Source organism: Bos grunniens, chromosome 16 (assembly GCF_055505025.1).
Source record: "Bos grunniens cultivar Pamir isolate PY7600 chromosome 16, Bosgru_T2T1.0, whole genome shotgun sequence".
NCBI lineage: Eukaryota > Metazoa > Chordata > Mammalia > Artiodactyla > Bovidae > Bos > Bos grunniens.
The window spans coordinates 62013391-62030031 of record NC_141180.1 but is presented as its reverse complement, the minus strand read 5'-3'; the positions used below and the strand labels follow the sequence as shown (position 1 = coordinate 62030031).

The 16641-nt window shown below is 37.6% G+C and overlaps 1 protein-coding gene across 2 annotated transcripts in view; it reads right to left on the bottom strand.

Moving 5' to 3' along the window:
• The window catches only part of LOC147356927 (usherin-like), a 76241-nt gene that overhangs the window by 11428 nt on the left and 48172 nt on the right, over positions 1–16641 (bottom strand). For both annotated transcript variants that reach the window (XM_086345329.1, XM_086345327.1), the window contains exons 7-8: positions 5905–6128; positions 232–436 (exon numbers count right to left, since the gene is read on the bottom strand). In XM_086345329.1, the coding sequence (XP_086201455.1) occupies positions 232–436; positions 5905–6128 (429 nt within the window). The remainder of the gene's footprint in view (positions 1–231; positions 437–5904; positions 6129–16641) is intronic.

The window sequence follows — 16641 nt, the reverse complement described above, 5'->3', positions numbered from 1 at the left end:
TAACATACATTCCTATTGAAAGTTAGACTTAAAAGTTGTTTTAACTGCTAACTTTGAACAGTTCCAGATTGTACCTTTAATCACCTGGTAACTAGCTGGCTCCTAAGTATGCTGAAATTAGTTGATACGAGGTGAAGGAAAGAGATGAGGTCAGAGGGAAATAAATCTGCATTTTCAACAGCCTGTCACTCTCCTTTCTAAGCCATAGGCAGGTGGCTCCCTCTCTGTTACCTGTGAAAGAGAGTGTGTTTACACTTCCCGTATGAACAGTCTCTTCAGCAGATGAACATATTTCTTCCATTGATTCCTTCCTGACGGAACTGTGAGATCCTCTCATCACCGTACAAACGTGGCTGGTAAAGTTGAAGTCACACCTGCCGCAGTGTGCTGTGGCTTCCATGGACGTCGGGCAGAGGGTTCGGCATGCTTTCGTTTCCTAAGTCAGGTGGTAGAGGTGGGGAGAGTGTGGGCAGCGGGGAGGAGATTTAAGACTTTCATTTAGACATGGGTGGGCTAGGTTTCTACAACTCTCAAATGAAATTTTCTTCTGCTTAGTTCATGAGTGACTATCTCAAAACTCTTAAAAAAGAAATGAAGGCAGTCTGCCTTACTAGAAAGAGAAGTTACTTTGAAATGACACAGATTTAGACTCATAATCCAGTTTTGCAACTTATTAGTGCTGTGACCTTGAACAAGTCTCTTATACTGTCAAAGCCTCAGCTTCTTCCGTGAAAGAATGGAAGTTCAATTTACTATACAGATTTGTTGCATGACTCAAATGACAGAACGTAAATGCCTTACACTTAGTAGATACACTATAAATAATAGTAGTAGTCATTATTTTATTATTGTTACTTTGACACTTTCCTGATGGAATTTTAGAGAAAAAATAAAATAAAGAATGTGAAATTTGAGAATCTGTGCTTCGTGTACTCTTGGGAATGTTGGACCAATGAGAAGTATTCTACATCCAAGTTCTATAAAATTTAAATATTTCATAAACTGTCATTATAATCATTATTATTTATACGTGTAAACTTTTTATCTGGTGAATCTCTGGGCTTTTTGTAGTTATTGATATGTATAAGTAGGCTTTAAGCTCAGAAAATGAAATACTTCATCATCTGAAATTACAGGAGATAGAAATAAAGCAATATTTCTACAAGGCAAAGTTCTACTTCATTTTCCTTTTGTATAGGTAGCATAACTTATTTAAAATCATTCTTGCTATTTAAAAGTGGTCTACATTGAATCTCTCTATTATCTAAAGTAAGTTAATTTTCCCAAAGATCATGAAAATAAAGCTGCTCAGAAAAATATAGTTGGATTTCCACTTAAATATGGTGAACTGAACACATACATTTATCTTCACTTCCTCTTAAAGCCCAACCAAATGACAATAAAGGAATATAGCTGAAACTCCAGTACTTTGGCCACCTCATGCGAAGAGTTGACTCATTGGAAAAGACTCTGATGCTGGGAGGGATTGGGGGCAGGAGGAGAAGGGGACGACAGAGAATGAGATGGCTGGATGGCATCACTGACTCGATGGACATGAGTCTCAGTGAAACTCCGGGAGTTGGTGATGGACAGGGAGGCCTAGCATGCTGCAATTCATGGGGTCGCAAAGAGTCAGACACGACTGAGCGACTGATCTGATCTGATATGAAGGAAGAGAAATAACACCTATTTTTTGGGATGTGGATGTATGTGGCAGAGATAATGTACACAGGAATGTCCATTTTTGTCTTTTCTCCCTAGGAAAACTAGATTTTCCAGTCTGACTACAAGAGGAGGAATCATGTGACCAGAAATGTCTGTGCGATGGTGTTCAGAAGAGATACTTTCTGCATTCAGGGAAGACTCTACATGTACAGTCCTCCACTCTTTTCCTTTTCTCACAAGATGGAAGGGACTTGGGTTCCTGAGACATTGCATGGAGGAGAGCTTCTGAAATCACACTGGACTAACCTGTGAAAAGTTAAAAAAATTCCTTTTGTTGACCCACTCCATACATGAGGACATCTGTTTTTACCTTGGTATTGTTCGATGTGTTATAGAAAAAACAGAATTTAGTGCTTTGAAGTTGAATGTTTCCTTAATAACAACAACAAAATCCTAAAGTATAAAGTGGCATTGTCTTCAGGTTAAGCAAGTGGCGGCAAAGAAATTCATAGTGAGTTTTGGGAATCTGAGAAGCTCTGTTATGCTGTGGCTAAATGTTTGGCAATACTCGGCTCTGGGATGACTATGAAAGCAAGCCAGGTACCCCTGAATTCACTGTTCTAGGCAAGACAGCATAGGCTAGTACATGAGCCTGTGTACATATGTGGTTATGCCTGTATTTGGCAAAGTATTAAAAAACTGAGAGAAACTTAGAAAATAATTTGTGAAGCTTTAAAAAAAAATAGAGAGGGTTCCTTGGAAAATATAAGCCAGAGTGGGAAAACTAAATAAAAGTCTGCATACTGCTCAATGAGAACCCCTCGTTTCTACTGGTTTCCCCATATGGTGGCTGGATATGTATCCCATCCCGACCTAGGATGGAGCACTTAAGGATACTTCATTAAGTACACCTATTGAGGATTCTTGGTAATGTGATTTATTGACAAAAAACCATCTTTCCATAATGAGGACCGTACTGTGCTCCCCACCAATGGATTTCTACATATAACAACATGTCAGTTAATCTCGAGTGGAAAAAAAGAAGTTTAAAAATGTAGGAAAAAAGTCAGAGGAAGCAAAAACAAAACAAGGAAAAGAAGAAAATGAAATCATACCAAGCTTAAACCATAATGGAGAAGAATATGAAAAAGCACACAAACACACACACACACACACACACACACACACAAAACTGAATCACTTTGCTGTTCAGCAGAAATGAACACAACACTGTAAATCAACTATACGTCAATAAAATAAATGAGAAAACCAAAACTTTATAGGCAAAAAAATAGTATCAAACAAACAAGCAAGACAATTCAAAGGACAAAGCAAACAAACAATTTAAAAAGCAACAACAGAATGAATATTTTCAGAGTGAGAAATAAAGACATTTCATGGATGAAATAAGAGTAGGATGCCATAAATAAGTAATAATTGGCAAAAAAGAAAGAGCCATCAAAAACTAAAAAAAAAAGACAGCCAAAAAAACTCCACAACAAATCAATAGAATGGTGGAAAGATAAAGTTAAGACAATATCTTATAACACTGAAAAAGATGAGTCAACGGGCAAGAAACAAGAAGGAAAAAAATTAAAATACCAGTTAAGGAACTTCAACACCCAACTTATCAGTGAAAAGAGAGACAAAAGAGGGAGCAAATTATCAAAGAAATAATAAAATAGCGTTCCCCAGAACTGCAGACCATGAGGCTCCACCCTGAAAAAGTCCACAAGAAGTATATCATTATCAATATTAATAATGGTGATAAGAGCATATACATAGAGGCACATTGTCATGACATTTTAGAAAAGCAGAAAAAAGAGGACGTCTTAAAAACTGTCAGGAAAAACAACATGGTTACCTACAAAGAAACAGGAGTTGGAATAGCAATGACAGTTTAAAAAAATCTAAAAAGGATTCAAAATCCTGAGTAAAAATAATTTTTTTTTCTCTTGAATTGTACACCTAGACAAGCTATCAATCCAGTGGGTAGGAGAATTACAATAATTTCAAACATCAAGCTCTCAAAATATTTACCTTTCATGTACCTACACCCAGAGAGTCAATTCTTCATGAAGAAGGGACATTTGGGGCTCGGAATACAGGGAGACCAACACAGAGAAGGAGGAAAGAGATTTCCCAAAGAGACAGCTTTGGGAACCTGGCTGGGACAACCATGCAGAAACCCCACAGAGATCCAGTCCAGACTGGAGCAGGAGTTGGAAGACTCTAGGAAGGTCTTCAGGAAACAAAATTGAGTCTAGAGATTGAGTTTTACCTATGACATACTGCTTGATTCAGCATTTAAAAAAAATTCTCCTGATCACAATCATTTAAATATGAATTTTAAATACAAGTGTTAGTTGGCCTTCATAGAGCCAATTCAGGCCACCTTAAAACATCACAGGTATATCCTGAATGTCCCCTTGTAACGGAAGCTGTGTCTTCCTGACCAAAACCAGATGCCTGGGAATCAAATGTGAGGTGGACAATACTGAAACATGTAGATGTGAATGAGGCTTCCCTGGTGGCTCAGCCAGTAAAGAATCTGCCTGCAATGCAGGAGATCTGGGTTTGATTCCTGAGTCAAGAAGATCCCCTAGAGAAGGAAATGGCAACCCATGCCAGTATTCTTGCCCGGGAAATCCCATGGATAGAGGAGCCTGATGGGCTACAGTCCATGGGGTCACAAAGAGTCGGGCATGACTGAGCTACTAACATGAGATGAATTGTGAATGATGGTGTCATTTCTGAAATGAATAGGTTTTCTATTTTCATTTTTCAAACATGAATGCCCTTTTAAGGAGAGTTTTCTACATAGATCCTTCCTAACTTGTTATTTCAAAGGCATATTCTTGCGACATTACCAGTTCTTTAAGACTGGTAATAAAAGTAATAATAAGTTAGTATTTTTATAAGTAATAAAAATATTACTTAAGAAAAATGTCCTAGTCCAAACTTCTGAAAACACTGGCCTGGAATAAACTTAGACTCTAGAAACATAGTGTTGATTATATTTCTTTCATAGAACTGGCTAATTAAAGTTTTGTTCAAATCAGACCAATTCTTAAAATTTACTTATTTTTAACTGGAAGATAATTGTTTTACAATGATGTTTACAATGTTGGTTTCTGCCATACATCAATACGGATCAGCCATAGTATACATATGTTCCCTCCCTTATGAGCCTCTCTCTCACCTCCCACCCCTCTAGGTTGTCACAGAATGCCAGATTTGAGTTCCCTGAGTCATTCAGCAAATTCCCACTATCTTTTTTACAAATCATAACATATGTTTCAACGTTACTCTCTTAATTCAATTTGCTCCACCCTCTCCTTCCCCAACTGTATCCAGAAGTCTATTTGCTATGAAATCAGATTGACTTTTAAAAAATTTTGTAGACAAAAAACCTATTTTTATTGAGCATTCTGTATGATTATTCACTTCCATGAAGTATCTATTCTCTTCAACAGTATTATGTGTTAATATTCATTGCTGCAAAGTGCTTGCCAGGGCCCTAAAACTCTCAAGACTTATGGTCCATTCCATGTCCATGATGTTCACACCATGATTGTATAATTACTTCAGTCATCAAGATCTCTTCCACTGTCTTTGATGAAAGCAGCCATTTTAGCCATCTCCTAATGACAAATAAATGTTCCTAGTCCTTTCCTTAAGATGGTGGGTTTCTGGAGTCTGGGGTCAAGTTTAATGCTAACAAGTAAGGCATGGCTGCGTGTGAAGCATCTCAACGGACAGACATAAATGATGTGCCCATAGGCTTATTCATTTTTGTGGTTGGCTAGCTTTTGCTGAACTTGCACTGTCTCTAGGAGTATGAAATGTACACAACTAAGTGAATCTGCTGGACCTGAAGTCTCTATTAAAAGAAAGTAAAGTCCTATGGTTGGGGGACTAGAGGGAAGAAGCTAAATTTCTTTTCATCTCCATCCACAACACCATGCCCGCTCTTTCAGCATCTCAGACTTTGTGTCTGCACTAATCTGAAGTGCTGGTAAAGCTTCCTGAGAACAGCTAATCATTATTAATTCCTTTAGAATTCATTGCAATAACATCAATCATAGCGAACTCATTTGGTATTAATATGGATGTAATGTGAAAATGAATAATGCACACAGGAGTTTTTATATTCCTATTTTAGAAAAATAGTTATGAACAATGTATTTCTCTTTCCATTGTCAAATCAGTGCCTCTGAGAGGTTTTCTATCAATTACCTTCATCATCATTCCAGTTGAAATCTTGTCAGAGCAAACATATTTCAAAGGATTATATCCAACTCCATTACAGCATTCCTGGCTCTTTGGAATAAGTTCAGTCTCACAGCATTTTACTGGCACTGGGTCATTCTTTTTAACATGTGCTTTAGACTCTCCACTGGAAGCTGAGCAGCATATGGTATCTGACATATTCACATAATCCAGCCCACAACAGAACATCCCTGCAACAATAAAATGTTATATATGAATATGAAATTTAAAAAACAGACGAAAACTGAGGCTATTATAAAGTTTGGTATAAAAATGTCAGACTCAGGCTGAAATGGTACAATAGCTCAGGTAGCATTTCCCTAGCACGGTGATTTAAATGTACAGCGAGGAGTCCTTCTGTCTAGGGCTCTTGCACTAGACACTAATTAGGTAAAGAACACACAAGAGGAAGTGTACTAAAAATCATTCAGCAGGGGGCCAAACTTCTCTGAAGCTCCATTAAAAAAAAATGATCTGATTTCTGTCATGAGAATTACCTGCCCATTTTGTGATGATAACATCTTGTTATGGAAGAAGTGGTAGTTAAACCACAGGAATTCAGAAGAAATCTCTAGAAATTCACAAGGGAGAAGAAGTCACCCAAGCACTCTGGGATAAGAGGCTAGGCAGTGGAGAGGGAGCACCAGCCTAGAACTGGAGACATTGCCTAAGCATCTTGTAAGTTTCTGCCTGCCTTTGTCTAAGATACAGATAGATGCTCCTTGTGAATCCAGCAGCAACTATAGCCATCCTTGATCATAAGAGAGATTTGTATTCAAAACCAGTTGATCATGCTCACTGATCAGGTAAACCAGTTGGCCAGCTGGCCAGCATTTTTTTCAGCTGCAAGTAGATCCATTGCTAGATGTGGGTTTGAGGTGCAGGGCAGTGGCAGAAAGACCTTATGGAGACAGTCATTGACCCCCACTTCTCAATGAAAGACAGGTGTACCTGAAGTACCAAAGAGCCTCCTTTCTCCCACCCAATTCAGTGTAACTTCCTGAGTTCACATCATTTAGATCTTGCCATAGAAGACACAGCAAATATATAGACATAAAAGGCTGAGTAAGCAAACAATTCTCTAGAGTTAGATTAAACTAGAATTTAAGGTACCTGTACCCCATGTCACCAGGCTATCATAGTAGAATTTATATCCAGTTACACAGCAGTGCAATGTGATGAATTATTTATTTTAATTATAATTTTATTTATTATTAGTCCTGACTGATAACATAAAGAGACTCAACTTCAAAGTGCCCTGGGGTCCTAAATTGTTTAATCTGGTCCTGTACATATACCTACACTATGAAATAGCCCCCTAAGAACAGACAAATGAATTTTAAGTACTTTTTAGATTATATTAAAAAAAAAATCACTGAAAGTAGACAGTGATTTGACACAAGCCTTAAGAAAGATGTTTGTCTACTCATGACTCCAAAGGACCCTCTCACTGACCTTTCCATTTTGAAAAAAAGTTCAATATTAAAACATTTTAAGTTTTGATTAATAATATACATTGATCATTACTGCATTTCGTCACCATGTTTAAAGGTGATGCGTGTCCAAAGTAATTGGTTTAAAGGTAAACTGTGGGGTTTTTTTGTACTTTAGTATTAATTTTAGTTGTTTGTAATATTTCCAGGGAAAGTCCCTTCAGAAAAATATACACTACAGGGCTATCATTGTAGTCTGAGTCTTGATTACGATGGGTAAAATTCACATACACACACAAAAAAATCCACAGCTTCAAGTTTTATATTGTTTGTGCATGTTTTTTTTTCTGCTGTCTTCTGATCAGACATTTAAATACAACCTTGGATTCTTTGCTGTCATTTTTTTTCTCTAGCATTTTTCTTAAAATAATTCATGTTTCTATTTTAAAGAGCAATCAAAATCTGAAAACTGGCCCTTTAGGGAGCAGAATACATTCTCCGCCTCCACTCCCAAATTACTTTATGGTTCCACCATGCTTTCAGTATAAAATCAAAATGCAGACATTGACCTAATTCCAAACTCCTAATCAGTCATCTGATCGCTCTGAGGGACTTTTGACAGGTCAACTAAAATTTTGATAATGAACTGTTTTTACACTAGAAAAAAAAAAGATGCATTCTTTCACAAAGAGCTTCATCTTTGTTTCACTGAATTAAAATTTTCAGCCAAGATTTCACTCACATAACAAGAAGTGACTCCCTTCCTAGTTTCTTTGGTAAACCATTACTTCTTTAATTATTATCAACCTTGTTCCAGTGTGATAAATTGCTAATTACTTAATACCCTAATCAGCGTTCATTCTTTGCACAGATAAACTGTGACAGTGCCATTAATTTAAATAGTAATTTCACTTAATGGCCAGAACGGCACACCAGATTTTTATGCAGCATTTTCTGAAGACTGCATCCATCACTGCAATATTCTGACATAAAGATGTCTGACGTGCACTAACTCACTTAGGGAGAGCAGATGTTGCCGAGCAGAGCTTGGTAGTAATTCCCATAGTGCATCACTTCAGCATGAATGAGCTGCAAATTCAGACACTCTTCTGAAACTGCAATGCAATAACTTTTGACCCTACCTAATTTATCACATGGAGCACTTGACTTTTGAACTTTGACACAGAGAAGGCACCGTTTTAAATATGCCCAAAGAAAAACAAAATGGGTCATGTATTATTGATGGATTGATCTATACTTCCAGAGGCTCTTCATTAAATTTGTACAAATGTGGAGATTCTCTTTGAACAAGATGCAGATATTATTAAAGGGGTAGAGTATGCACTGAACTATCAGATATTTCTCTTTGAGATCAAACAACCTATATTGGTTTTCCAAACTGCATATATATCCAATGGATAGCTTCCACTGTATTGGATACAACTGAAAAATAGTGAAGGAAATAATTTTTTTACTCATAATATTATGAATACTTCCAATATGTTACCAACACTTACTTATTGTCCATGGCTGAAAGGAGAACATTTATAAACATCTAATCCTGATTAGTTTCTAAATCATTAATTCTATAAAACAAGTGCTCCATTAAAAAAAAAGCCCAAGAATTAGCATGCTTTTGAGATAAAAATAATATAGTCATAAAAAACAGAGTCTGGAATATGACAAATGATTGTGGAACTCTGGGGCTGACCATGGAGACCACGTTTTAAGCCATGGGATTATGCTTCAGATTTAGAAGAATGTTCAAAAAAAAAAAAAAAAAGAAGACTTGTGATTAGTCATTCTAAGGACAAACATAAAGTTGATGGCAGAACATGAAAGAAAAGAAATGCATCTTTTCTTCACCAGCAGATGGCTCTATGACTACCCCCACAAAACTGAGACAGAGTAGGGTGAAAACATTTCCCAAATCATTGCAGTGTATTTCGTAGCGTTTATACATTACACTTTAAAAAAGTTCATTATGTCATATGGAAATCTTCCTGGGAACTCTTCTTTCAATACAAGTCTTACACAATGGATTTCTGTAATGTATTTTCCTCTTTGCAAAGTCCCCAAATCCCATCTATGTAACAGGATTAGCCACTCATTCTACAGCTGTCCTAGTCAAGGATATGGAAACTCAGAACCTTATTCTAGAAGAGTTTCAACCCAGAGTTTCATACCCAAGACTGCATGGACAACACGGATAACAGAACTAAAGCCATCTGTTCCAAAGGTACGTCATCATCAGTTCCTCTTGGCTAACAGAAAATCTTGTCCTTTCAGCATGACAGAGAGGCTTTAATTTTCATCTTTTAATATGAAGGGGTATAATCAAGTCAAACCCAAGACTGATGGCACAAATGATAAAACCATATAAGCAAACACTATGAATAAAAAGAGTAATAAAAAGGTTGAAAATATAGTCAAAGAAAATGGTTAAGAATACATAGCCACTGAAATGATGAGCATGACTTTCATCCCGAGGTACCTGTATAACACTCCTACACAACTCATCTGCCCAGAGAGAGCACTAAAAACATAAACGCTAGCCCAGCACTTCTGTTCCAACAGCATCTGTTAATTCACTCCATTTATAAAATACATATTGACAAAGACAACTGAACTGGGACCAGGGAGATTTGATTTGGTGTGAGAAAGTCAATTCAATGTGATTTTGTTAAAGGGCTCCTGCAGGCAAATAAAAGAGTTTAAGTAATAAAGTACATAAAGAGATGTTTTATGAGCCAGCCCGGTCTCGTGGCAGGCACACAATGCCAGTCAGGGAGAGAGGCCAGGCTTAGGAACAATATTATGAGATCCAAACCCTCATGCAGCAGGTATGGTGCTGCTAGGTTGAGGAGAGAAAGGGCCATATGGATATTCTGGAAGGTCATTGAGGTCATAATCATTAGGGGCGACAGGAGGGAGCGGCAACAGAGAGAGGAAAAAAGACATGTGGAACGTGTCTATTTTCAGTGAAACCTGCAGGGAGGTCAAGAGACTAAAAAGAGATTTTTTTTTTTCCTTTTTAAAATGCTCATTTCTTCAGGCCACCATGATTACTAGAGTTAGCGGAACTGTCGAAGGTCAGGAGGACTGTGGAGCTAATTTTGAGTCACAGGAATTGAGGAATGTCACAGTTTGCTTAAGAAATATTTGATTAGTATGGGTATCTTATTGAAATTTGGGGATTGTGAAGTTTAGGCCCATGAATGGACTTCAAGGGCATGTGAAATGTCAGGCAAAGTTTTGGGTGTATCCTACATATTACTATTTGAAGTGAGGGTATGCCACTTTCAAAAGACTCTACCAGGAGTGTACAACATTCAAAAGACTCAGAACCTTGTCCTAGTGGACAATTTATGCTTAGGAAAGGTACTTTTGGCAAGAGTGTTTTAACAGACTTAAATTTGCTTTTGTTTTTGGCAATAGTGTTTTAAGGGACTTATCTTTCTGTCTCCTTCACATCCATTTGCCACTCAAGTCTGATTTATCTCAAATCACAGTTATTATTATCTCATCAACTCTTCCCTGAGTACCAAACAAGGTTCAAATCCTTTTGGCTCTTCAGGTTTATCTCCCTCTATTTGCTTACATGCTGTGTCTACCTCCAATAAACCCAACTGCTCACCCCTACCTAGACATGCTTTACAGGATGCTAATTTCACACTTCAGCTCAGGCTATGCCCTCTACCTGAAACATCCTTCTTCCATCCATGCATCTTAAAATCCCACTCCTTGTTTGTGGTTCTGATTCAGTAGTTTAGCTTTCTTCATCACTTTGGATGGAGTGATCACTCAGTTTTAAGATTATGCTTATATATTCATCCTTCTCATATGCGTATGTTTAACCATACAGGTAATTTTCTCCTTGATTAGATTGCAAGTCCTTAAGGATAACAATAGAATCTTAGCCATTTTATACCCACAAAACACTGAGAATATTTTGAATATAATCACAACACAATATAAATTTATTGAATGAAGGAATATGGCAATTGACTGAAAATAAAAACAACAGAAGAACAACAATGTTAAAATGAGACAGTGCTGCTGTTTTAAAACTCTGGCTCAGTACGGTATTGGGGGGTAACACTTTTGCATCCCCACTTCTCTACAACAATGGTTCTGTCTTTAATGGATCTGTTTTCAGCTAACTCATCCAAAGGAATAAGAGTTACTCAACTGATCAGTCACAGTTCAGGATAACTAACTAATGGTCATGATTTCCTAGTAGAGTAAGCCTTAAGGCATTAGTTCTTAAAGTTTGATGTCAGGACCCCTTTATACTTTCACAAATAAACCAGGATTACAGATCGCTTTTGTTTATGTGGGTTATATTTGTTGATATTTACTAGATTAGGTCCCATCACTTCATAGAAAATAGATGGGAAAACAGTGGAAACAGTGGCTGACTTTATTTTATTGGGCTCCAAAATCACTGCAGATGGTGATTGTAGCCATGAAATTAAAAGACGCTTACTCCTTGGAAGGAAAGTTATGACCAACCTAGACAGCATATTAAAAAGCAGAGACATTACTTTGTCAACAAAGGTCTGTGTAGCCAAGGCCTGGTTTTTCCAGTGGTCATGTATGGATGTGAGAGTTGGACTATAAAGAAGGCTGAGCACCAAAGAATTGATGCTTTTGAACTGTGGTGTTGGAGAAGACTCTTGAGAGCCCCTTAGACTGCAAGGAGATCCAACCAGTCCATCCTAAGGGAGATCAGTCCTGGGTGTTCATTGGAAGGACTGATGTTGAAGCTGAAACTCCAATACTCTGGCCACCTCATGCGAAGAGCTGACTCATTTGAAGGGGACGACAGAGGACGAGATGGCTGGATGGCATCACCGACTCAATGGACATAAGTTTGGGTGGACTTCGGAAGTTGGTGATGGACAGGGAGGCCTGGTGTCCTGTGGTTCATGGGGTCGCAAAGAGTCAGAGATGACTGAGCGACTGAACTGAACTAGACTGGAGCTTAATACTGAAATGTTTGAAATAGGTATTCATTAATTCACCTAAAATAATAATAAATGTATAACATGTTAATATAAGTATTTTTGAAAAATAAACGTATTTCCAAACTGAGAAAAATTAGCAAGAACAATGACATTGTTTTACATTTTTGCAAGTCTCATTAACATCTGGCTTAACAGAACTACCTAAATTCCCCTGTTTGCACATTCAACTTTTGCAATAATGCCCATCAACAGATGAATGGATAAAGAAGATGTGGCATATATACACACAATGGAATGCTACTCAGTCATAAAAAAAAGAATGAAATTGTGTTATTTGCAGTAAGATGGGTGGACTTGAAGGTCATTATACTAAGTGAAATAAATCAGACAGAGAAAGACAAACACAGTATGTTATTATTTATATGTGGAATCAACAAACTAGTGAATATATAGCAAGAAAGAAGCAGATTCACAGATACAGAACAAATAAGTGGTTACCAGTGGGGAGAGGGAAGGGACAAGAGGTAAAGTAAGTGTAGAGGAAGTGACTTAGCAGCAAGGGTATAGGATTAAGAGATACAAGGCACTATGTACAAAAATAAGCAACAAGGACAGATTTTACACCATAGGGAATATAGTCAATATTTTATAATAACTATAAATAGAATGAAAGTGAAAGTGTTAGTTGCTCATTCATGTTCAACTCTTTGGGACCCCATGGACTGTAGTCTGCCAGGTTCCTCCTCTGTTTATGGAATTCTCCAGGCAAGAATACTGGAGTGGTTAGCCACTCTCTTCTCCAGGGCATCTTCCCGACCCAGGGATCGAACCTGGGTCTCCTGCATTGCAGGTGGATTCTTCATTAATTCTTTACTGTCTCAGGCACCAGGGAGGCCCATAAATAGAATACAACCTTTAAAAATTGTGAATCACTATATTGTATACATATAACATATAATATTGTACATCAACTATACTTCAATTAAGAAAACCAGAAAACTCTTCTGCAGTATTGCATGTCATGTAATCTCTGGACAGCTCCACTGTATAGTATGAGAGAATGAAGGTGAATAGGTTAGTATGCAATAGTTTAGTATTATTGCGAAATCAGTTTTGATCTCACCTTCAGAATTCCCTTGGCCATACTTTAAAAGTTGCTGCTTTAGAGCCTAGCATGCATTCACAGCACCTTTTCTTCTAACTTGGCACATGTGTGGTGTGCAGTCAATCTCTCTCTTTTTTTCTCGTCATCCCAAAAATGTTTGTAACTTGGTAGTTACTGGGTCTGCCCATCTGTTCTGATAAACATGGTTTGGATTGGAGAGTATCCAATGCTTGTTCAGTTATCAGAATGCTCATAAAGTTTAAGAGCTATGATTTTTCCAGTGTGGATGTGAGAGTTGGACTGTGAAGAAAGCTGAGCACCGAAGAATTGATGCTTTTGAACTGTGGTTTTGGAGAAGACTCCTGAGAGTCCCTTGGACTGCAGGGAGATCCAACCAGTCCATTCTGAAGGAGATCAGCCCTGGGATTTCTTTGCAAGGAATGATGCTGAAGCTGAAACTCCAGTACTTTGGCCACCTCATGCGAAGAGTTGACTCATTGGAAAAGACTCTGATGCTGGGAGGGATTGGGGGCAGGAGGAGAAGGGGACGACAGAGGATGAGATGGCTGGGTGGCATCACTGACTCGATGGACATGAGTCTGAGTGAACTGCAGGGGTTGGTGATGGACAGGAAGGCTTGGCGTGCTGCGATTCATGGGGTCGCAAAGAGTTGGACACGACTGAGCGACTGAACTGAACTGAACTGAACTGATGGGGATGGAGTTAGCAACACTTCTTAGTCATAGTGGCAGGAGATTCACAGGCAAATCTCTCAGCCTCCCTTACATTTAGGTATCTATAGATAGCTGAGTTTCAATAAACTGTTAATAAAAGTATCTGCTATTCCTAGGTCTGGCCAATAAAAAAAATCCACATCTGTTATTTTATACTTTTTCCTTCTTATGATTGCAGGAATGGATACAATTCCCAGGTAATTTGAGACTCTACCTGTTGAAAATAGCAGCACTTTCAACAATCAGAACGACTGTGGGAAAGAGAGCTACCTGGATGACAACATTCACATCACAGTCCTATTATATGGGAAAGAAATGAACCTCCATGGTATTTGAACCTTTATAAATTTTGAGATTCATTTACAATAATGATGAGTGATACCTGAAGTAATACAGCCACTGACTTGACGTGTGATTTGGACAAAAGTTTTAAACTTCCATTAGAAGTACTTCTCTTTCTTCATCTATAAAGTGGAGATAATAATAGTACCTATCTCATAGGGTTTGCTCTAAGGATGAAACATGTCAATGTGTATGAAGCACATAGAACTCAGCTTGGCAAACAGTGAAAATGGAATGTTGCCTACTTTTTCATATTGTAATATTTTTAGGTTCTTTTTCTTTGTTTTTTTTTTGTGTGTGTGTGTTTTGTTTTTTTTGGCCATGAGGCATGTGGGATCTTAGTTCCTCTGCCCAGGGACTGAACCACTGCTCCCTGTACTAGAAGTCAAAGTCTTAACCACTGGGCCACCAGGGAAATCCTTGCTATAATTTGTCTCCTGTTCTTTGTGTACATCTTTTAGCCAGTAAACAGTACCTTGGAGTTCCTTGGACTGCAAGGAGGTCAAACCAGTCAATCTTAAAGGAAATCAACCCTGAATATTCATTGGAAGGACTGATGCTGAAGCTGAAGCTCCAATACTCTGGCCACCTGATGTGAAGCGGTGAGTCATTAGAAAAGATCCTGATGCTGGGAAAGATTGAAGGCAGGAGGAGAAGGGGATGACAGGGGACAAGATTGTTAGATGGCATCACTGACTCAATAGACATGAGTTTGAGTAAGCTCCAGGAGAAGGTGATGGACAGGGAAGCCCTGGTGTGCTGCAGTCGATGGGGTTGCAAAGAGTTAGATACAACAGAGCAACTGAATAACAAGGAGACACTGGGCTGGATTTCTTGACTGGCTATATTTCTTGACTATATTTAGAATACTAGCCTCTTACATCTACTATCCATGGAGGAAATTTCTGAAATGACTGTGCATCTACATGGTCACTTGTGCATGTATTATCTGATTTAATATAACATTGAATTTTGAAGATCTTGGGAGGTTGGTTTTTCCTTTTTGTTTTTGTTTTTCCTGGCAAAGTCAAGTTTCTTGTTAGCATATAGGACAGATCCAGAGGTAATCCTTAAATTTGTCAGGTCAATGAAAATGTCATAATTGAAATCTAATTCTGTTGTATGTAGGACTATTTACTCTTACTATTTTCTGGACAGTTGATGGAAACCAACATAGTGACATACGACTATCAGCCAACTTGACAGCATATATATTAAAATCCTCCTCGAGATATATCCCACTGGTTTGGATTTTAAAAATGCCCAAGATGGATACAATTGTGGATCCAGAGAGGTGATCTACAACTTCACAGGATAGTAAATGCCTTGGAAATACCCTTGATAGCTATTCAGAGATAAAAATAATCAGAAATCAGGGATTTTTTTTTCCTTTGGTTCAAAGAAGGAGATTAGTCTGTCCCACATTGGGAGGATTGAAATTTAATTATGAATAATTAAAAATTAATTTTAATTAAATTTAGCGTTTCTTATTTATATAAGGGCTACCCAAATACTGAGAGTCTATATTCTTATTAAGGGACAAGATTTTGGTATAGCCAGGATCGATACTTTCAATAATTTTGATTAACTTCATTATTGAAGAGCTCCTCTTAATAGTTTACATCAGAGCTTTACAGAAAAGAGAATGTATATAAGAACATAGTATTTAACAATAAAACTATAATAATTTAAATAATTGTTACTTGTATTATGGATAATTCTTTGATTTTTTTGAAAAGAGAAGAAATTATAGAAAGATAGTGGAGAGTTCATAGTTCATCTCCATCAAGATACTATAATGTCCCAAAATCTTAACTTGGAGGGCTAGACTTCCAACACATACTAGTTGTAGGGGTAGATTTACCTTAAAGCTCAGGAAACTTGATCTTCAAGGTCCTTCGCTTGCATGAGCCCCTTCCAAGGCAATCATGGTTATACATTTTTATGAAATTTGCAAATGTATGATATATAATTACAATTTGTTTTGGCCACTGTCTCTTGCCCTTTTAGCTTGCCATCTGTTATATGTGTCCTCATATTGATTAAGACTGGGGTAGCCATGGACATTTTTGAGCTCAAACCAAGGGGAAGTTGAGTCTGGGGAATACTTAGTTTGGCTT